At 40.4% G+C, this 23,483-nt stretch overlaps 1 protein-coding gene across 5 annotated transcripts in view; it reads right to left on the bottom strand.

Annotated features, from left to right (window-relative positions):
* Window positions 1-23,483, bottom strand: part of PDSS2 (decaprenyl diphosphate synthase subunit 2) — a 317,872-nt gene that overhangs the window by 86,346 nt on the left and 208,043 nt on the right. For 3 of the 5 annotated variants that reach the window (XM_055260485.2, XM_055260474.2, XM_055260454.2), the window contains one exon: window positions 8,540-8,611. The exons of the other annotated variants lie outside the window; for them this stretch is intronic. In XM_055260485.2, the coding sequence (XP_055116460.1) occupies window positions 8,540-8,611 (72 nt within the window). The remainder of the gene's footprint in view (window positions 1-8,539; window positions 8,612-23,483) is intronic. 5 annotated transcript variants of the gene reach the window in all.

Here is a 23,483-nt window from a genome sequence, read left to right on the forward strand (position 1 = left end):
ATTTCCCCAACTAGATGTGAGTTCTTGTTCACATTATCCTCCTGTTATTTTTCTTAATGGGAAAAAATCATTTGGCTCTTTTTACTACATTTTAGATGGCAGCACAGGGCTTTGCAGGTAGAAGACAATCCTTAACTTCCTAGTGGACTGAATTATTTTATTTTATTTTTTTTTGAGACACGGTCTCGTTCTCTTACCCAGGCTGAAGTGTAGTGGCATATACTCACTGCAGCCTCAACGTTCTGGGCTTAAGCAATCCTTCTGTCTCACAGCCTCCCAAGTAGTTGGGACTACAGGCATACCACCATGTCTGGTTAATGTTTTAATTTTTGTAGAGATGGGTTCTTGCCATGTTGCGTAAGCTGGTCTCAAACTCCTTGGCTCAAGTGATTGCCCTGCCTTGGCCTCCCAAATTGCTAGGATTACAGATATCAGCCACCACTCCTGGCCTCTTTTACTTATTTATTTATTTGTTTATTTATTTATGAGATGGAGTTTTGCTTTTGTTGTCCAGACTGGAGTGCAACGGCATGATCTTGGCTCAATGCAACCTCCGTCTCCCAGGTACAAGCGATTCTCCCACCTCAGCCTCCCAAGTAACTAGGATTACAGGCACCTGCCACCACACCCAGCTAATTTTGTATTTTTAGTAGAGATGGGGTTTCACCATGTTGGTCAGGATGGTTTCAAACTCCTGACCTCAGGTGATCCTCCTGCCTTGGCCTCCCAAAGTGCTGGGATTAACAGGCATGAGTCACCGTACCCAGCCCTGGCCTCTTATTTTTATACTTTACTTGAAAGCTGCCTGAGAGCGAAAAGAAGATAAGCATAAAGAAAAACAAATGGGCCAGGCACAGTGGCTTACCCCTGTAATCCCAGCACTTTGGGAGGCCGAGGCGGGCAGGTCACCTGAGGTCAGGAGTTTGAGACCAGCCTGGACAACATACACTAAAACCCCACCTCTAATAAAAAAAAAAATACAAGGCTTTGTGGTGCATGCCTGTAGTCCCAGCTACTTGGGAAGCTGAGGCAGGTGAATTGCTTGAGGCCGGGAGGCGGAGGTTGCAGTGAGCCAAGATCACACCACTGCACTCCAGCCTGGGCTACAGAGCAAGACTCCGTCTCTGGGGAAAAAAAAAAAAAAAAGGAAAATAAATGGACAGAAGGACAGAAGTTATCTTGCCCCACAAAAACATAATGATATTCATCATTATAATCCACTGACTGATACTGAAAGTATTAATATAATCTGTGCTTGAAAAAAATAGACTGGATCTTTGCAACTTAAGTCACTTGTTAAAACCAGTTCTTTCCCAAGAGAACTGGATTCTCTTTTAAAACCGTCTCACTTTCCTGAGACTGAGGCCAAGCCAATAAGAGCTGAACCTCTGGAGACAGGAAAGAGGTGTCTTGTTCCCCATCTTAACACCAACATGAGTCAGAGACACTGCCTTTGTGGAGGACCTTGATTAAATTCCCCAGGAAGGATCAGGAGTGGGTGGAAAATAAACAATAAAGAATCAGAAAATGAGTGTGTTCGGGATCTGCAAACCACCCCCAGGTTTGATGATTTGTTGGGATGACAGATGTTACTCAGCATATAGTCAAATTCATTGTAATGACTTTTTTTTTTACAGTGAAAGGATACAAAGCAAAACCACTACAAAGAGAAAGCCCCATAGGGTGAAGTCTGGAAGAAACCAGGTGTAAACTTCTAAGAATCCCTTCTCAGTGGAGTCATGCAGAGTGTGCTTAATTCCTCCAAGAATGAGCTGTGATAACATGTATGAAATATTGTCTACCACGGAGATTTACTGGAGACTGACTTAGTGGTCCTCGAGGGTTTTTATTAGGGCTGGTCATGTAGGCATTTTCTGCCTAGCATGTAGCAAAATTCCAGACTCCTAGAAGGAAAGCAGGTATTCAGTATAAACCATATTGTTTGTAAACAGTTAAGGCACTGCAAGCCATTCTCATCATTTGGAGGATAGTAGGAACACTCCTAAAATCCAGCTTCTCCGATGCTAGCCAAGGATCAACTTTATAAGCAGGTTTTTCTCAGGACAATAATCCTTTTCTGCACAGAGGTATACTGAAAATACTCTTCTTGATTCAAGAATCTTACTTTCAGGATTTTTTTAAATTTTTTTTTAGCAAATAGTATGAAATTGAGCAAAGTTATATACATTAAGATGTTATCACAATATTGTTTAATTTAGTAAAGAAAATTGGAAACAGGCCAGGCACTGTGGCTCATGCCTGTAATCCCAGCACTTGGGAGGCTGAGGTGGGAGGATCACTTGAGGTTAGGGGTTCGAGACCAGCCTGGCCAACATGGTAAAACCCCATCTCTACTAAAAATACAAAAATTAGCCGGGCATGGTGGTACACACCTGTAATCCCAGCTACTCGGGAGGCTGAGGCAGAAGAATCTCTTGAACCCAGGAGGCAGAGGTTGCAGTGAGCCGAGATTGTGCCACTGTACTCCAACCTGGATGACAGAGAGAGACTCTGTCTCAAAAAAAACCAAAAACCAAAAACCAAACAAACACAAAATTGGAAACAAAGTAAATGCCCCCAAAATGTGAAATGGTTCAGTAAATTACAGTATAACAATGTGAAGAAATATTAAACAATCATTAAAATTATATTTTTGAAGACTTTTAATGACAAAAATGATTATGCTGGGAAGTAAATCAATATGCAAAGTGTTATATACAGTAACAACTCAAAATTGGGAGAAATACAGAATAAAATCTAGAAAGAAATATACTAAAACATAGTCATGATTCATTTCTGGGGGATGGTTTTATAAAATAATTTTTATTTTCCTATTGACCTTTTTCTGTTTTCAATTATTATTTAATAAACATGTACTCTACCTTTTTTTTTTTGAGACAGAATCTCGCTCTGTTGCTCAGGCTGGAGTGCAGTGGTATGATTTCGGCTCACTGCAACCTCCACCTCCCAGGTTCAAGTGATTCTCCTGCCTCAGCCTCCCAAGTAGCTGGGATTACAGGTGTGCGCCACTATGCCCAGCTAATTTTTGTATTTTTAGTAGAGACAGGGTTTCACCATGTTGGACAGGCTGGTCTAGAACTGCTGACCTCAAGTGATCCGCCCACCTCAGCCTCCCAAAGTGTTGGGATTACAGGCGTGAGCCACCATGCCGGCCTGTTTCTAATCAGAAAATAAGTTAAAATGCTAAGACAATTAGAATTTAGATATACAGGTCTGTGAATCCAAAGTCAATTTTGTAAAAATGTAAAATGTTTAGTGAGTACACTAAGTAACATGAGTGTAATATATAAAACAGCTTAACTGGGGAACTCTTGACCATTTAAAATGCAATTTTCCAGCTGAGCATGGTGGCTCATATCTGTAATCCCAACACTTTGGGAGGCTGAAGAGGGAGGGTAGCTTGAAGCCAGGAGTTCAAGACCAGCTTGGGCAGTATGGCGAGACCCTGTCTCTACAAAAGTTTTAAAAAATTAGCCAGGTGTGGTGGTAGGCTACTGTGGTCCCAGCTACTCCAAAGGCAAAGGATTGCTTGAGCCCAGGAGTTCAAGGTTTCAGTGAACTAGGATCACACCACTGCCCTCCAGTCTGGGTGATAGAGTGAGACCCTACCTTTTTTTTTTTTTTTGAAATGGGAGTCTTGCTCTGTCCAGGCTGGAGTGCAGTGGCTCAATCTCGGCTCACTGCAACCTCCACCTCCCAGGTTCAAGCGATCCTCCTGCCTCGGCCTCCCGAGTAGCTGGGATTACAGGCGTGCACCAACAAGCCCAGCTTTTTTTTGTATTTTTAGTAGAGACGGGGTTTCATCATGTTGGCCAGGCTGGTCTCGAACTCCTGACCTCAGGTGATCAGCCTGCTTCCACCTCCCAAAGTGCTGGGATTACAGGCATGAGCCACCGCACCTGGCCGAGACCCTACCTCTTAAAAAATAAAAATTTTAAAAAAAAAAGCAAATTTTCTATTTCAAATGCTTCTTTCTTCAATTAGCTAACATTTAAAAAGCAGAGAGGGGAGACATTTTCTTATAAACACTAAAGAAAGCAGAATGGCTAATTTTTATTATAATGAAGAAATGGTTCACAAACTAGCCAATGCAAAAATGAAAATGTATTTCAATGGATAGAACAAAGGATGAATTTCCTAAGCTATTTTGTATGTTTATATAACTGTAATTCAACTTACTTAGTACAGTATAAGTAACAGCACTTTGGGAGGCTGAGGAGGACAGGTCGCTTGAGGCCAGGAGTTCAAGACCAGCCTGGCCAACATGGCAAAACCTCGTCTCTACTGAAGATACAAAAATTGGTGAGGCATGGTGGTGTGTGCCTGTAGTCCCAATTACTTGCAAGTCTGAGGCACAGGAATCGTTTGAACCGGGTAGGCAGAGGTTACAGTGAGCTGAGATTGCGCCACTGCACTCTAGCCTGGGCAACAGAGTGAGGCTCTGTAAAAAAAAAAAAAAAAAAAAAAAAAAAAGTATTAGTAATATAAGTCATGCAAATTTTCACAGCTTTAAGGAGAATTAGGTAATTGCTCTATAAACTTCTTTTTCTTTTTTTTTTTTTTTTTTGAGACGGAGCCTCACTCTGTCCCCAGGCTGGAGTGCAGTGGCGAGATCTCGGCTCACTGCAAGCTCCGCCTCCAGGGTTCATGCCGTTCTTCTGCTGCAGCCTCCCGAGTAGCTGGGACTACAGGCGCCGGCCACCACGCCCAGCTAATTTTTTGTATTTTTAGTAGAGATAGGGTTTCACCGTGTTGGCCAGGCATTAAGCTGCCATATAGAAAACAGACTGCTATTGTATCCTCTTACCCCTAGAAAGATGAAATGGTTTGCAGCTTCTTTTCAATCACAAAAAAATTCTTTTGTGTACTAAATTGGCCCAAGGCTACGGAGGTTGTGCAACAGAGATCCACAGAGGAGCCTCTCTTCCCACATGACCTCCGCTTGTGGCTGCTTCCCAGTCCTGCCAGAACATGAAAACCCTGAAAGCACTCCATGTGGGGGCAGTGCTCTCTCTGGCTTCTGAAGTACTTCTTGGGCTGTTAGAAAAACCAAATTCTGAAGAGCCATTGCAATGGTAAGCACACTCAGGTAAAAAAGACAGAATTTTTCTGGTTAGGAAGGGAAATGTGGTTAACCCAAATTAGACCTGAGGCACAAATGGAGGCATCAAGCAGCACTCCCACTACTACAGTTCAACTATGCATTTTTGTTTCCATTCTTTTTTTAAAAATTATTACTATTATTATTATTTTGAGATGGAGTCTTGCTCTGTCGCCCAGGCTGGAGTGCAGTGGCGCGATCTTGGCTCACTGCAAGCTCCGCCTCCCGGGTTCACACCATTCTCCTGCCTCAGCCTCCCGAGTAGCTGGGACCACAGGCGCCTGCCACCATGCCCGGCTAATTTTTTTGTATTTTTAGTAGAGATGAGATGGTCTTGATCTCCTGACCTTGTGATCCGCCCGCCTCGGCCTCCCAAAGTGCTGGGATTACAGGCGTGAGCCACTGCGCCCGGCCAAAAATTATTATTTTTTAAGAGATAAGGTCTTGCTGTCACCCAGGGTGGAATACAGTGGTGCGATCACAGCTTATTTTAACCTCAAACTCCTGGGTTCCAGTGATCCTCCTGCCTCGCCTCAGCATCCTGAGCAGGCATGGGCCACCATGCCCAGTTATTTTATTTTTTGTAAAGATGGGGTCTTCCCACATTGTCCAGGCTGGTCTTGAACTCCTGGCCCCAAGAGATCCTCCTACCTCAGCCTCCTAAAGTGCTGGGATTACAGGCTTGAGCCACCACGCCATCCTGTTTCCATTATTAAAAAAGAATGGCTCTTTAAATGGTTTGGCTATTTTCAGAAATTTAACTGCTTAAAAAAGGGCTATGAGGAGGTGGCAGGGAAAGAGATGAATGAAGCAATGCTATAGAGTCTCTTTAATAAAATGTAGCTAATGAAGGTTAGCATTCCTCTGAATCTCTGTATTTAAATAAAGTCAGCAGTTGGTGCTTGCTAAGTGGTGGTTCAAGTACAATCAACAGCCCTTCAAAGACTTTGTTGCTTCTTCTTTTCTCTTTTTCAGGAAGAAACACATTAAAAATTTTAGAAAAAGCATGGGACTTAGAGTCAAGAAAAACCTGGGTTCATTATGAACTGTGAAACATGTTAATATATTAACAAACAATTTTCAGACACTATGCTTTCCTGCCATTTGTTATGTTTGAATTTCAGGCTTTTCCTCTATACATGGGAATACCAACAAATGTCACCCTTTTCATAGGTGATTGTGTACAAAGAAAGTATAAGCAAACTGTAAAGGGCTATCTAAGTATTAACTGTCATAGCTGTTAGGTCTCCCTGACATAAAAAGTACTTAAAACATGGTCACACAATTATTAATGAACTGAGCTTATTATAGTGGACAAATGGTAAGAGTAGGTAAATTAAGAACCTTAAAACCAACAATAACACTTTCATGTAAAAATTAACATATTTAATTGTAAAATATAAATATCTTATATGGAACTAAGTTGAACACCCTGGAAATACCCCAAGGGAAAACAGTGTCTCAACAGCCAGAACTGGTCACTGTAATGATCACAGAGTGGGATCTCAGGTATGGCAGACAGATGCTATCAAATCAGGTTTCACTAAAGTACAGATGATATGGGAGAGGGTACCGGGAAGTGCTGGGTAGAGAAAGGCAGGTCCCTGGCTGGGACTCCACTCCTACAGACCTAGTGCCTGAGGACAGGCACTCCTGCTTTTGTGCCTAAATGTTGCATTTTCCAAGACCACTGTGATCTGCCATGCCCCCATCCTGGGCTGGGTGTGGTGGCTCACACTGTAATCCCAGCACTTTGGGAGGCCGAGGTGGGCAGATCACCTGAGGTCAGGAGGTCAAGACCGGCCTGACCAACATGGAGAAACTCTGTCTCTACTAAAAATACAAAATTAGCCAGGTGTGGTGGCGCATGCCTGTAATCCCAGCTACTCAGGAGGCTGAGGCAGGATAATCCCTTGAACCTTGAACCCAGGAGGCTGAGGTTGTGGTGAGCTGAGATCGTGCCATTGCACTCCAGCCTGGGCAACAAGAGCGAAACTCCGTCTCAAAAAAAAAAAAAAAAAAAAAAAAAGAGTCTGGGCTCTTGACTTCAAATCCTTGAGAGCTAACAAGCTGTGTGACCTTGGGAAAATTACTTAACCTTTTCTCAACCCCAGTGTTCACATCTGTAAAATGGGGATAGCAGTAGTACCTATCTCTCAGGATTTCTGTGAAGATTAAATGAAGAAACACAGGCAAATCACTTACTACAGGGTTATTTGCTTAGCTGTTGTCATCTTCATCATACTGTCTATACAAGGTAACTTTCTACAAGTGGAACTAGACCAGTAGTCACCCATTTTACAATCAGATATTAACCTTCATCCATAGTAGTGAACTTGCATGTCTTTGAAAGGTCCACTGTGGTCATCCATCCTGTGAGGTCTCTGCATACCAATATGCTGCTTAGGTGAGGCTAGATGTGCCTACTAGGAACTGTGGTTACTTGAACCAAACGTTGGCAGATGTCCAAAGTGCAATTCTTCATATTCTACTAACCAGTCTCTAAACCACCCAGAGTCCCTGGGTTATACTTTTAAACTTTAAATTTCTTATCCAAGTTGCTCATGCCCTATGTTTCACTTCTAATAAAATTTATCTTTCTTTTTTCAAATGAAAATGTCAAAAAGCTTAAGATGTGCATACATGCATACCTTTTCTAATTTGAAGCGAGTGAAATCTTGCTAATACGGAAGCTAAAGAAGTTAGAATAATGAAACACTAAGATAGGAGCCCCTTATAATAGTATCTACCATGTTAAATGATGGTGGTGGTCAATGAAGCAATTACTTCACATCTAATATCCTACCGAAATGAAATAACTGCATTTTAAGGAAATAAAACCTAATCTTTCTTGAGATGTCCTGCTAAATGAGTCAAAAAAATTAATTCTAGACCTATAAAATTAATCAAAATAATCCAACTGTGCAATCATCCCACTTCTTATCATAAAGAATCTAATAATGCAGTAAATTCTGGATCTTGTATATAAATGACACTCCCATCCCACCTCCCCAACAGTCATCTTCTTAGGATCAAGGTCCACTCCTCTGTGACATGGAAGGACCCTTCCTCTGGGGAAAAGATGGGCCCAGCTGCCTCAGCACGAGCTGCTCTTCCAGCCTGCCTGCCTGTGACACTGCTACCTGCTAGCCAGAAGCATCCCAGTGTCTATTGGGCTGCTGCAGATTGAACAGACTGTGAATCCAGCCAGAGGATAAGAGGTTGTTTTAATTGGCTAAATCTGCTATGTACTAAGCGTATGGCCATGAATTTGTAGCCAAAACACTAATCAAAAAAAAAAAAAAAAAAAAAAAAGCCATGGACAATTTAAACACAAAACAAGAATGACATGTTCGTTATTCTAGTTTTACCGCGACGGTTTATGACATAACATTTTATGACTCTGAAATCCTTTACCTTTGAAGTAGAATTTTCATGATATACTCCTTGTACCAAGTCCATAAGAGCACTTGCTAAAAGTTCCACAACCTAAAAAGCAGGAAGAAAAATAAAAATAAAAAAAATTAAGTATATCTCTATTGTTGCCTCAGAATGCTTCAGAAGGCTCAGTGGCAAGGCAGAATCTGTGTTTGACAGAAAAAATGGGGCTATGCACCAAGATCTCAGCAAATGGCATTGCCCACCTGGATATTAAAGCTGTGATCCAAATTTTTTCAGTCATAATTCAAGCCAAAAAAAATCTTATAAGCATAGCATTTAACTAATATACATGAAAATCGAGTAATAGCCATTTTGAACATAAACTTACATTTCAGATAACTAATGAAATCTTAACTCAATTTATTTTCTGCATGTTTATTTCTGTCAGGTGGATACTTTTTCAGTACTCCCATTCTGGGAGCAATTACAATGCTAATTTTCATACTTACTACAGAAAAAAAAGCAAAAGCAAAAGAATGGCTAACCTTTCAAATATGTTCATTCTGTTACACTTAAAATGCACTGTGGATATATTTACTGTGGGGTCCCTGGGTCAAATGTACCATAAACACTGAAAATTTTTACAGAACTGCAATACTGAAATCATATTCATCAAACCTGTATTATTTTTCAAGGCTGAGACTTTTTTTTTTTTTTTAATCAAGTGAAATCAAAAGCTTTGAACTTGTTCCAGGATGTAAAACAAGCAGAAAACAATAAATGGTCTCTTTGGAACTACTGTACAATTTAGAGTAGTTTGCATAAAGCATCTTAATTTGAGAGGATAAAATAGTGGTATTTATGATAATGTTCAATGTAGCCATTTCAAATAAGAATTCCTCAAGGCAACCCCATCCGCTTCTTACAAGTCTTAATATCTTGTATATTTAACTTCCTATGTTATGCAGTCCTGTATCAGATTTCTACTCTTTGCTTCCGAAAATTCAGCTCCATTCTGATTGAATTAAAGGATTTTGTTTCAGCTTTTATCATTCTTGTAATTGAAGACATTATTAAGCCAAAGAATACAGACCCAAACAACAAGATACTTCAATCTCAGGTACCCTGGGTTTAATAAACATTTTCTTAGAGGCAAATGACATTAATTTGTAGAAAGATTTGCTTTAACATTTTAACACATGAGCATTTATCTCCAAATTTATGTATTTACATTTATACTACATAACATACACAAAACTGCTGATATGACATTTTTGCTGATTAAAGGCATATTTTTTTCCTAGCTCTTTGCAGATGGGTTAATTTGTAAGACATATACAAAGTCTTTTTTTTTTTTTAAATCACATTGTCCTTTAGGTAACCAAATACTTAAGAAATATTGTAGCAATATGAGCTGCAGAGGAACTGGAAGGACAATGATCCTACAGTGTTACCACATGAGTTGAGTTATTTAAGTGGGGAAGAGAGAAAAATGAATGGATTTTTTTCCCCCTGAAGGTATCAGATAAGCCCTATTCCCAAATCCAGGAGGACTGAGTATCGCCAATAGGTCTATGAAAGACTGTAACTAAACGCACAGCATCAGATTGGATTACGGTTTACACAAGCAACATCCCAAGATCCCCCTGATGGCTGGACACATAATACAGATCAATCACTCACTAAGAAATGTTATGGTTTTGAAACAGTTTGAGCTCTGAGACCAGCACTGGTAACGTGAAGAGGGATTTACAAAGAGAAAGTCTGACGCTAAATGTCAAAACAATGGCATGAACTTTTAACAGTGGATCTGGCTCTGGATAACCACAGTGTTCCTTTACTTCCCTGAAATTCCAGACCAGGCAGAAGCAACAAGAATATTTTGTTCTCTGACTCTTTTTCTCATTGAGTAAACCTGTCCTTACAAGTTCATAATTTATAAATGACCTGTACTTACAAATGGCTATACTTTCTTGAACAGAACACACCTCCACCTCCATAGCCAATGACAATCCATTAAGGAAAAAGCTTTAGATTTCTTTGAGTTAGCAAGTCGAGGAAGGAAAGAGATTATAAAAAGCAAGAGTAGCCTAAGAAGTTGAAACTGTTCCAGATAAGGGTGACTTACCCAGTGCACATATCAATCTCTTTCCATTGCCTGAAATGTTTATTTTTAAAATTATACCAAAGAAAGATGTGTTTGGTTGGGTGCAGTGGCTCATGCCTGTAATCCCAGCACTTTGGGAGGCAGAGGCGGGTGGATCACTTGAGGTCAGGAGTTCGAGACCAGCCTGGCCAACATGGTGAAACCGTCTCTACTAAAAAAAAAAAAAAAAAAAAAAAGACAAAAATTAGCTGGGCATGGTGGCGCATGGCAGGAGGCTTAGGCAGGAGAATCGCTTGAACCCAGGAGGTGGAGGTTGTAGTGAGCCAAGATCGTGGCGCCACTGCACTCCAGTTTGGGCGACAAGAGTGAAACTCCGTCTCAAAAAAAAAAAAAAAAAAAGAAAGAAAGATGTGTTTAAGTATCACCCTTCCTTAAAACTGCAAATATTTCTAGAAAGACCACAAGGCTACCAGCCACTCACAATTTGGTAAGCTCATTTAATAATCTGACTTTTTTTTTGCGTATTATCCCAGATATTCACCTGTTTAGATACTGCTACACTTATATTTAAGAAAACACTTGGTTAATAACATTTTCCCCCCTCAGATTCTTGAGGAATGACATGTTCAGGCAACTCAAAGTGCTGGCAGGAATAATGGCAGCCAAAGGAGAATCCAGAGGCCTAAAAGCCAGACCTCTTGGGGCTGAGAGCTGAAGTCCTGTTGCTCTAGATAAGTGCAACCTTGAGAAAGATTCTAGGACTTTTGTTTCTCAGGCCCATGGGGCAAGCAAACACTTTCTACTAGGGGAAGGAAAAAAAAAAAAGGTTAAAAGAGCCTCAGTGTGAGCTACCCTTAGAAGCCCAACAGATTAGGGAACTGTTAAAAAAAAAAAAAAAAAAAAAAAAGCAGAATACTAGCAGCCACAGAATCCAGATATTATTCCAAAGTCTACTAATAATTTGACTGTGAGATTTGGGCAAATCAATCTTTCTGAGCTTTGATTTTCTTCAACTCATTGCAATGAACTGCAATAAAGGGAGTTGGAAAAGATGATTCCTTAAGGTCTCCTCCAGCCCTATAATTCTAAGCTTTTACAAATGCAAGTCTTATTATTTATAATTAGGCATGTAAACTTGAAAACTGCTTTTCTGTAAATTTTGATGGAACATCTTTGCTCATGTAATTCATTTTTATCTGTTGTCTTCACATGAACCTTTCCCTCTATCTGAATTCTACTGGCTAATTTCTTTGTGAAACTTTTTGTACCAAATCCCCTTTGGTTTCAATACTTAGAATTATAATAGAACACTTTCCATTTTTCAAAACCATTATGACTGGTAGAGCACCCCATCAGCTGGCAAAGTCCTGCTTGAGTCAATTCAAGGCAACACTGCTGAGCTCTGATTCTTGAAGGGCTCTAATGCTTGGAAATGATTTATATATACTGGATTCTGAATGACATCAGGCTTAACTGCCAAGTCGTATCAAACAAATAATGGTACTAAGTTGGCCATATCGCAAGTATCTCTAAACAGTAAACACGTAGAGCATTTAGAAGAGAATCTGGAACATAAGTTTCAGTGAGTGTTAACTTATTCTTCTTCCATACTGCCCTATTATCATGCTATATTCAGTACAAGTCTTGGGTGGATGAACAGCATAGTAAGGAAACCAAAATTATGGTGTTTTTAAAATTGTGTGCCTAAATATTTTGGAAGAAAGTGAGTTTTAGTTCAACAACAAAACCCAACCCAGAACACATGCAAAGACCATTTTAACCAAAATCAGGGACCTCTGAAACACTGACTTGCTGCATCCTGAAATATTGTTTTAGATTATACAACAGTCAGCATCAATGTTAAATAGTTTAGCCTTCTGGAGAGCAATTAAACAGTAGATAACTTTCTGCATTTCTGGTGACTGCGAGAATAGTAGCATTGCTTACCTACACATGCAAATAAAAAAAATGCTCTTCTCTTCAGTTTGGGTCATATGTTGAAATATGACTCTACAGCAAAGACATACACTATCCTTCAATTTCCAGGGAACCCGAAGTGGCAACCACTCCTAATGTCAGTGTCATGAGCTGGCTTCTCCTGCCACCTCCCTTGTTTTGGCTACTGGGGAGAATGCTGCAGCATAAGACAGTAAATGGACAGTGCATGTCTAGTTGCTATTCTCAAGCAAATTGTTGATCACTCCCGTTTCAATAACCACTGTCTCACCCAAGTTAAGGAATAGATAGTATCCAGGTGTATCTGAACCTGAACAAAATTATAGATGTGACATAATTAACCTTTGTGATGAATTTCTTAAATGGTTAATTTACAGGACAAATTTCAGCAATCTCAGGGGAATATGTAATTGCTTCATTCTTTATCTTTTGGCAAGGGTAAATACAATTCAATGATTTTTTTACACTGAAAAACCAAGATGATGAATACCCTCACAAATGGTATTGTGATGACTATGCCCTGAGCTATAATAAATTCTCATTGTAAAAAACAGAAATTGAGAGGAGTAGGGGATGGTAAGACAAAAATACTGACCCTCCCCCCAAAAAAATCCTCACATTGCCATCCAAAGATGTCTGTAACATATTCTTAAGGAAAAAAAGCTATTTACAAAATAGAAGTAGTATGAAAGGTATTTTAAAAACAAAAATGAGGTCAATCTATGTGTTTATATACACAAGAGAAAAAAAGTCTGAAAGGAGAGACAACAAAATAATAATAATGTATAAATGATAGATTCCTCATGATTTTTAATTTAAAAAATTGTTTTGTTCAGCCTTTCTGCTTAAATTTATAATTGCTAAGTTTATAACAGCTTACATATACAATGCATTACACTATTTCCCTTTTAATTGTATTGGTTTTATAATTAAATAAAACAATAAACCTATTTCCTTGGGGACAGTGTTGGGGGGGAAGCATACCTTGTTTTTAGTCTCAGAGAGACCTCAAGCTAAGCTATGTTCACAAATTTATGGAATATATCACTCAATAATTTTCGGACTAGAAAAAATAGGATCAGTAAGTGGTAGTAAGCATTCTGGGTAAACAAGTTGTGCCTTTCTCAATAAATGGGATTCAGGAGTACTGTCAGTAAGCATCGACAGGCGGAATAGACTCAAGAGAGTCGTAGATGTTTGACTAGTACAGCAGACCACTCTAATTTGAGCAAAGGAGCGCCTATCCTAAATTAAAATACAAGTAAATTTGTTTTTTTTTTTGGAGACGGAGTCTCGCTCTGTCACCCAGGCTGAAGTGCAGTGGCACAATCTCAGCTCACTGCAACTTCCATCTCCCGGGTTCAAGTGATTCTCCTGCCTCAGCCTCCCGAGCAGCTGGGACTACAGGTGCCCGCCACCACACCTGGCTAATTTTTGTATTTTTAGTAGAGACAGGGTTTCACCATGTTGGCCAGATTGGTCTCGAACTCTTGACCTTGTGATCTGCCTGCCTCGGCCTCCCAAAGTGCTGGGATTACAGGCGTGAGCCACTGCACCCTGCCACAAGGGAATCTTTAGAAAAAATGTAAACTATAAAGTAACATGGCTCAATTAAAGCTCAAGGCAGCATAATATGAATTGATGTAATAAGGTAGTATGGTTGCATTTTAATTCACTTGAAAAAGGTTGCTTTACAACTTAATTTGCTTGGTATATAAAAACTGTGAAGGCCATTACAGATTTGTAATCTTCTTACAAAAATTTGTCCTCAGGTGATTTTAATGATGGATTTACTACAGTGTGGAATGACAAAACGTGTCCTCCATCACTCTATTTGGAAGTGAATAACACAGCGCCCCTCAGCCTTTACTACTTTTAGCTGCTAGCAAAGAAAACAGTCATGTGTGTTCATGTGTATGCACGTGCATCTGCAGTGCTGATGGCATTAACTACGCACAACTTTACTGTGCTCTTTCCTCCACCCCCAGGAACAAACAGCAATGCATGAAGTAGTAGCAAAGGTAAAACACTCTTGGGGAAGAATGAATTTTCATATACATCTTGGGAGGAACAAAAGATGGATTTAGTCTCTTTTGAAAGAGCTTTGGAATTTGAAGGGATATTGTCAAAATTTCTTTTTGAGCCACAAAAACTCTTATCGGTGAAAATATCTTACAGAAAAATACTGAGAGGGTGCTGAATAGGCTGATAAAGGTAACCAGAGCAGGTGGTGTCACTCTTTACTTCATAAAAATGAAGCACAAACTATTTGTGAGACGCATATAAAGATGGAAAGATTTACATTGCCAAGGTGAGGTATAGAGGGACTAAAGAGTGGCACCCTCCCATAGAGACCAATAATAATGTCTAACATTTGTAAAGCACTTTATCATTTACAAATGGATTTAAGCAAACCATCTCATTCCAGGTGGATTCAGTCCCCAGTGCTCAGCCAGAGCTTCCAGGCTGGCAGCCTCAGTGGGGCAACGACTTCTGAAGAACATAGGGCACAGCAGCAGTGGCCAAATGAGGGGTGAATCTACTCACCCACCACCTGGGCACGAACTACCCAGATGAGCCCTACTCTGCATGCTGATTAAAATAAATGAGGGCTTTGATAAAGCCATCGCTAAAGTCTCTGAAAGGATGGCTCTCTCCCCTTCTTCCTATCAAACTAGGACTGGGTTTAATGTAGACAATGATGAAAGGGCTGTTGCAATAAGCACACCAACTCATAGGAGTTCTGGAGGAAGCTTCTAACTCAGTTTTTTGAAGGGAGCCTTTTCAGTACTGCCAAATGTGTAAGGCTTTGCTTATTTGTGGGAGGGATGGCAATCTGTTCTAGTGAGCTGGAAGTTCTTTCTGGCTAAGGGGGTAGCGAAGAGACAGAAATGGCACTACCAACAAGACAGGTGCAGCAAAAACTAAGCAAATTGATAATCTTAATTTTTAATTTAGAACAGCTGATACATTGGTTCATAAACTAACTACTGGTAACATTTGTCAAAAAGGTTTCAGGAAAATTCAGTGAACTAAACAAAAGTATAAAATTGCAACTGAGGCTGGATGCAGTGGCTCACGCCTGTAATCTCAGCACTTTGAGAGGCCGAGGTGGGAGGATCACTTGAGCCCAGGAGTTCGAGACAGGCCTGGGCAATATAGTGAGATATCCATCTCAATAAAAAATGAATGAAAGTTCTCTTTTTTTTTTTTTGAGACGGAGTCTCGCTCTGTTGCCCAGGCTGGAGTGCAGTGGCGCAATCTCGGCTCACTGCAAGCTCCGCCTCCCGGGTTCACGCCATTCTCCTGCCTCAGCCTCTCCCAGTAGCTGGGGCTACAGGCGCCCGCCACCACGCCTGGCTAATTTTTTTGTATTTTTAGTAGAGACGGGGTTTCACCGTGGTCTCGATCTCCTGACCTCGTGATCCGCCGGCCTCGGCCTCCCAAAGTGCTGGGATTACAAGCGTGAGCCACTGCGCCAGGCCGAAAGTTCTCTTTTTAAAATCGCAACTGATACAACTTGAAAGAAATAGGCCACAAATTCAGGAAAATGGCTTAAATATGAAGTTTGAGATTTAATTTTATATTGGCTGGTGGATTCATTTCATGAGCAGTTTGATAGCCTACTATGTGCCTGGTACTGTACTAACGAAACTAGTCTCGTTAGGCCACAGTTATACATGAGACGCTACCAAAAAGATCTAAATCATAATTCCTTTATTCAATTAATACATATAAAAATGTTTGTGGTTTATTTTATTATTTTTTGAGATAGAGTCTCACTCTGTCACCCAGGCTGGAGTGCAGTGGCTCGATCTTAGCACACTGCAACCTCCACCTCCTAGGTTTCAGTGATTCTCCTGCCTCAGCCTCCTGAGTAGCTGGGATTACAGGCGTGCGCCACCACGCCTGGCTAATTTTTGTGATTTTTTAGTAGAGACGGGGTTTCACCATACTGGCCAGGCTGGTCTTGAACTCCTGATCTCATGATCCGCCTGCCTCGGCCTCCCAAAGTGCTGGGATTATAGGCGTGAGCCACCGTGCCCGGCCATGTTTGTGGTTTAAATATCACTAAGGGACCATGTCTAAACAAGTCTAATAAATAACTTTTACATTTACTTTTTTTGCAGTGTTTTTAAATTATAGTTGTTCTTTTTAAAGGATATATTGTCTAGATAAATAACTTCATAAAGATAAAGGCCATTTATTTGTCTTTGATCACTCAGAAGGTTAATACGTAAGCTGCAAGACCTTGGGCCAACCATGTCACTTCTTTGCCCCTCAGTTTGCTTATCTAGAGGTTTCTGTGCTTTATCAACAATAAGTCCTATGATTAGAAATATTTAAATGTGCAGCTATATAAATTTTTAATTCACAATTGTGAGATACAGTAAAAAAATAGTTTTTTTAGCTACAATAAAAGAGTAATAAAAAACTGATTTTACTTTTGAATAAAGGTACATGGTCTTGGACTACTGTTTCTCATTAAGCAATGCCAAACAGTCATTTATTGATCATTGACTCATTTATTTGTTTAAACAACAATTAGTTTCCTGAAAAAGTAGCAGACAATTTAAAGTGCTTAAGATGAAAATTTTCAGTGAGGTGTGGTAGCTCGTGCCTGTAATCCCAACACTTTGTGAGGCCAAGGTGGGAGGATCACTTGAGGCCAGGAGTTTTGAGACTAGCCTGGGCAAAACACTGAGATCCCATCTCTATGAAGAAATTTTCTTTTCTTTTTTTTTTTTTTTGAGACAGAGTCTCGCTCTGTCTCCCAGACTGGAATGCAGTGGGACGATCTCGGCTCACTGCAACCTCTGCCTCCCGGGTTCAATTGATTCTTCTGCCTCAGCCTCCCAGGTAGCTGGGATTACAGTAGTCCACCACCACACCTGGCTAATTTTTGTATTTTTAGTAGAGATGGGGTTTCACCACGTTGGTCAGGCTGGTCTTGAACACCTGACCTCGTGATCTGCCCACCTTGGCCTCCCAAAGTGGTGGGATTACAGATGTGAGTCACTGCGCCTGGCCGAAAAATAAAATTTTTAAAGATAAAAATTTTCATAAGACATAAAGAAAAAGGAGATGTTTTCCAGCAGGTTTTTTAAAAATGTTGGTTGTGTCAAGTATTTTGCATTACTATAAAAACTATAATAAATAGTTGCTGAGAATTGAATACTTGGTCATGAAACAAACAAGCAACGTAAAACTGATTATCATATAGCAGTTAGTTGTTTTATTTTCCACCTTCCCCCAATATGGGAATTGCTGAATATGAAGTCTGTTGTACTCAGGATATACCATTCTCAGTATGTTCTTTACCTAGCAGCACTGCCGCATGTTGTTCTGACAGAATTCTGAGAGAATTATCCTTGCCATTTTAGTGTTGGGCCCATTTTTTTTCAATGTGGCTGATGAGCTCTATTTTGCTTTCACTGCTTCTTCATCTGGAGACCCTCTCAGTGATGTCAACTGAAAGGCTGTTGTTGGCTAGCACACTGCCTTCTATTAGTGGCTTTCAATACACATTGTGACACAGTATAAATACATGTGCATATATAAAACTACACTTTTTTTTTTTGAGACGGAGTCTCGCTCTGTCACCCAGGCTAGAGTATAGTGGCATGATATCGGCTCATTCCAAGTGCTACCTCCCAGGTTCAAGCGATTCTCCTGCCTCAGCCTCTCGAGTAGCTGGGATTACAGGTGCCCACTACCATGCCCAGCTAATTTTTGACTTTTGTATTTTAACTAGAGACAGGGTTTCACCATGTTGGCCAGGCGGTCTCGAACTCCTGACTTTGTATTTCCAAAGTGCTGGGAATACAGCCGTGAGCTACCACGCCTGGCCAAAACTAAATTAAAAGTTTCATTATGTAATTTTCTATTGCATTCTATTTTTTTTTTTTTTTTGAGATGGAGTCTCATTCTGTTGCCCAGGCTGAAGTGCAGTGGTGTGATCTCGGCTCACCCCAACCTCGGCCTCCGGGTTCAAACAATTTTCCTGCCTCAGCCTCCCAAGTAGCTGGGATTACAGGCATCTGCTACCACGCCTGACTAATTTTGCATTTTTAGTAGAGATGGGATTTTGCCATGTTGTCCAGGCTGGTCTCAAACTCCCAACCTCAGGTGATCCACTGGCCTTAGCCTCCCAAAGTGCTGGGATTACAGGTGTAAGCCACCACACCAGGTCCTATGGCTTGAACCCGGGAATTGCTTGAACCCAGGAGGCGGAGGTTGTGGTGAGCCGAGATCGTGCCATTGCACTCCAGCCTGGGCAACAAGAGTGAAACTCCGTCTCAAAAAAAAAAAAAAAATTATTGATAGTGATTCACTAAATTGATTTCACCACTCCCCAATGAAAAGGATGTGATCTGTGGTTTGAAACATTATTCAATATCATGCTGATACGTTATGTATAGTTCATACCTTGTTAGTCCTTGTAATTACATACAAGGTCTCCCAAATTTTTGATGCAGTTTAAACATTGTTATTCTAAAATATATTTTTAGAGGTATTTATTTCTTTATCACTTTTTACCAAAAACATGTAAATGAACTGAAGGTAGACAGAGAGGCAGGATAAAACAGAATCATTCTTGGGTACTATGGAGTATATTCTATTAGGGTGCATTTCAATCTTGTAGGTTTGTATCAATAATGCCGATGCTTAGCTTCATTTTTTTTGTTTTTGTTTTCTGAGACAGAGTCTCACTCTGTCGCCCAGGCTGGAGTGCAGTGGTGCCATCTCGGCTCACTGTAACCTCCCCGTCCCGGGTTCAAGCAGTTCTCCTATTTCAGCCTCCCGAGTAGCTGGGGCTACAGGTGCATGCCACCATGCCCACCTAATTTTTGTATTTTTAGTAGAGATGGGTTTTCACCGTGTTGCCCAGGCTGGTCTCGAACTCCTGACCTCAGGTGATCCACCCACCTCGGCCTCCCAAAGTGCTGGGATTACAGGCATGAGCCACAGCGCCCTGCCTGATGCTTAGCTTGGATCCTGCTAGATTCCTGAAAACAAATTGGCTTAGATAACATTTGGCCAAAGAGCTAAAAATTTCAGTAATTTCCTAGGAGTCACAGATACATCTTGCAAATTCCAGTGCTGCCATGTCTTTTGGGTAACACAGTTCACTTTCCAGCTCAAGCAGTTCTTCTTCAAATTGGGCCACACTAAAAGGCAGGTGTTTGTAATTCAGAGACATCCCAAGGTTTGTACTCTAAAGGCATGCAGGCACAGAAATAAAATCATGATTCATGTGCCTTAAAATCCATGCATTTTGACTAAAGCTGTAATTGTGTTTCTTCCAAATAACTCTGAAGCTCTTCAAAATCCACAAATCAATGGAATTCTAAAAATAACTGACGATACGAGTACTGTGTTCTAAAAAATTAAGTAATCTTTTTTTTCCTTCCTTCAAATTATCAGGTAGAAATTTGGGGGCCGGGCACGGTGACTCATGCCTGTAATTCCGGCACTTGAGAGGCTGAGGAAGGAGAAGCCTCTGAGCCTAAGAGTTCGAGACCAGCCTGGGCAACATAGGGAGATCCTGTCCCAAAAATAAATAAATAAATTAATTAACAATAATAGAAGAGGCCAGGCGCCGTGGCTCACACCTGTAATCAGCACTTTGGGAGGCCGAGGCAGGCGAATCACTTGAGGACAAAAGTTGGAGACCAGCCTGGTTAACACGGCAAAACCCCATCTCTATTAAAAATACAAAAATTAGCCAGGTGTGGTGGTGGGCGACTGTAGTCCAAGCTACTCAGGAGGCTGAGGCAGGAGAATCTCTAGAACCTTGGAAGTGGAGATTGCAGTGAGCCAAAATCATGCCACTACACTCCAGCCTGGGTGACAGAGCGAGACTCTGTCTCACAAATAAAATAAAAATAAAAATAAAAATAAATAAAATAAATAAAATAAAATAAAATAAATCTAGGATTGGCCACATTGTACCCTTGGATCAAATAATGGATACCCTGGGCCAGGAACAGTGGCTCATGCCTGGAATCCCAACACTTTGGGGGCTGAGGTGGGAGGGTAGCTTCAGGTCAGGAGTTTGAGACCAGCCTGGGCACCATAGAGAGACTCTGTGTCTACAAAAACTTAAAAAAATTAACCAGGCATGGTGTCTTGCACTGTAGTCCCAGCTACCCAGGAGGCTGAGGTGGAGGATTACCTGAGCCTGTGAGTTCGAGGTTACAGTGAGTGACAATAGCCCTATTGCACTCCAGCCTGGGGTACAGAGTGAGACCTTGTCTCTTTAAAATAATAATAAAAATAAATAATAATAATGGATATACTTGGGTTAGAAATACTCCAATCTATAAAGATATACATACAATTGGCTTTTTTTTTTCTTCCCCTGAGACAGGATCTCTATCACCCAGGCTGGAGTGCAGTGGTGCAATCTTGGCTCACTGCAGCCTCCACCTGCCAGGTTCAAGCAATTCTTGTGCCTTGACCTCCCGAGTAGCTGGGATTACAGGTATGCGCCACCACACCCAGATAATTTTTGTATTTTTAGTAGATACGGAGTTTTGGTATATTGGTCAGGCTGGTATTAAACTCCTGGCCTCAAATGATCTGCCCACCTCGGCCTCCCAAAGTGCTGGGATTAGGGGTGTGAGCTACCGCTCCTGTCCCAGTTGGGTTTTAAACTGGTATTTCTCATGCTTCATGCAATGCACACACAAAATTTTTTTTTGAATTAACAATACTGTTTTAGTATGTGACTTGTGTAAATCACAACTGTTTCAATATAAATGTGAATTATCAGTTTGCTCAATCAATATTATCAAAAATTTACATTTGTACATTACCTTATAGCTTTTAAAGTACTTGAACAAATTAAGCCATATATAAAATTTTCAACACAAATCTGCCATAAAGATGAGTTCACTAATTTGGGGTACTGCTTTAGATTGCTGAAATATGCACAAAAATCTTTAGCTCTCTGATGTTTATATAAGATATTGGGTTCTCTGTTACTTTCCTGACTTTATTAACAACTTTCCTTGATTATAATCATTTTGTTTTTCTTCATAAGTCATGCCATTTTCAGGATCTGGTTATAAGATGCAAGTTTAGACTCTTTCCTACAACATCTACAACATTTGGAACCATAGGATATTGGAACCAGCAAGGATCTAAGAGATGGACATGATGCTGCCTTTATTTTTTTAGAAAACTTAAAAAAAAAAAAAGTTGCTTTTGCTTATAAGTTGCGAATTTAAAATGTTTCACCGGGCGCAGTGGCTCATGCCTGTAATCCCAGCACTTTGGGAGGCCGAGGCGGGTGGATCACCTGAGGTCAGGAGTTCAAGACCAGCCATAGCCAACATGGCAAAACCCCATCTCTACTAAAAATACAAAAATTAGCTGGATGTGGTGGTGGGTGCCTATAATCCCAGCTACTTGGGAGGCTGAGGCACGAGACTCACTTGAACCTGGGAGGCGGATGTTGCAGTGAGCTGAGATTGTGCCACTGCACTCCAGCCTGGGCAAAAATGATACTCCGTCTCAAAAAAAAAAAGTTTCATGAAGCTCCTATCAATGTTTATATTGAAATATGTATTCCAATATTTAGAAACTAGTAACTGTTTAATATACCATAAATTCCAGGATTGATAACTGCAAAATTGTTGGCAAAAATGTATCACGGTTCTTTGTTGGTCTGTTAGTTTTCTACTTTAGTAAAGCATGAGGATCTTGCAGTCAGACTGCCTGGATTTAGACAGCAACTCTACCACTTATTAGCAGTGTTACCTTGAGGGAAATTACTTATCCTTTCCCTGTACCTCAGGAGACATTAAATGGGTTAATATAGATAAAGCACTTAAAACAGTGCCTACCGTATAGTAAACCCTCAAAAATATAAATTGTTATTTCTAAATTATTTGATGGTAATTTTAATGATTAATTTTTCTACAACTATAAAGTTTTTAATTTCAGTGATAAAAATGGGGTATTAAGATATCAGATAGACTGAAATAATAGATGGATGCATGAATGATCTGAATTTGGAATTCTGAGAGGTAAAATGAAGAGTTCAATGTTAAGTGGCTTATTGGGGGATAAAAAGAAACAAAAGAAAAGATGAGGCCAGGTGTAGTGGCTCACATCAGAAATCCCAGCATTTTGGGAGGCCAAGGCAGACGGATCACCTGAGGTCAGGAGTTCAAGACCAGCCTGGCCAACATGGTGAAACCCCACTTCTACTAAAAATACAAAAAAAAAGAAAAAAATTAGCCGGGCGTGGTGGCACATGCTTGTAATCCCAGCTACTTGGGAGGCTGAGGCAGAAGAATCTCTTGAATCCGGGAGGCGGAGGTTGCAGTGAGCCGAGATCGCACCACTGCACTCCAGCCTGGGCGACAGAGCAAGACTCCGTCTCAAAAAAAAAAAAGAGAAAAAATGAAAGAGAAAAAAATCCAAGGCTAGGAATTCGGTCCACAGACTTCTACTTTATGGCTCTTTCCACTTCTCTTTGTAGCTTTACATGTCATCTCTAGGAATGTAAAATACGTAAGTGCTATGTAGCTCAACACATTATGAAAATATAAGTGATCCACAAGAGTGTGGCTAAAACTGTTAATTAGTAAACAGTTACTCTGATATTCTAAACAGGGAAACTATCCTTTAAAAACCAAAGACTTGACTTGCAATATAGTTTTGGTGTTTCCTGATTTCTGCCTGACTTTACACCCTGAAAATGGTCCCAGAACAATGACAAGCCATAGGAACGACAAAAAACAATTTAATGAATTTTCCAGAATGCTTAAAAAGAAACTTGCTTGGCACAGCCATACTTTCCAACAAACCCACTTTAAAGTTTTCACAGTTTACAATATCAGAAATGACCTCAGGGTCAGGCATTTGTCAGTTAATGACCTGTTGGGCTAATGGCCTTCAGCT

The sequence above is a fragment of the Symphalangus syndactylus genome, chromosome 2 (assembly GCF_028878055.3).
Source record: "Symphalangus syndactylus isolate Jambi chromosome 2, NHGRI_mSymSyn1-v2.1_pri, whole genome shotgun sequence".
In the NCBI taxonomy this organism is placed as follows: domain Eukaryota; kingdom Metazoa; phylum Chordata; class Mammalia; order Primates; family Hylobatidae; genus Symphalangus; species Symphalangus syndactylus.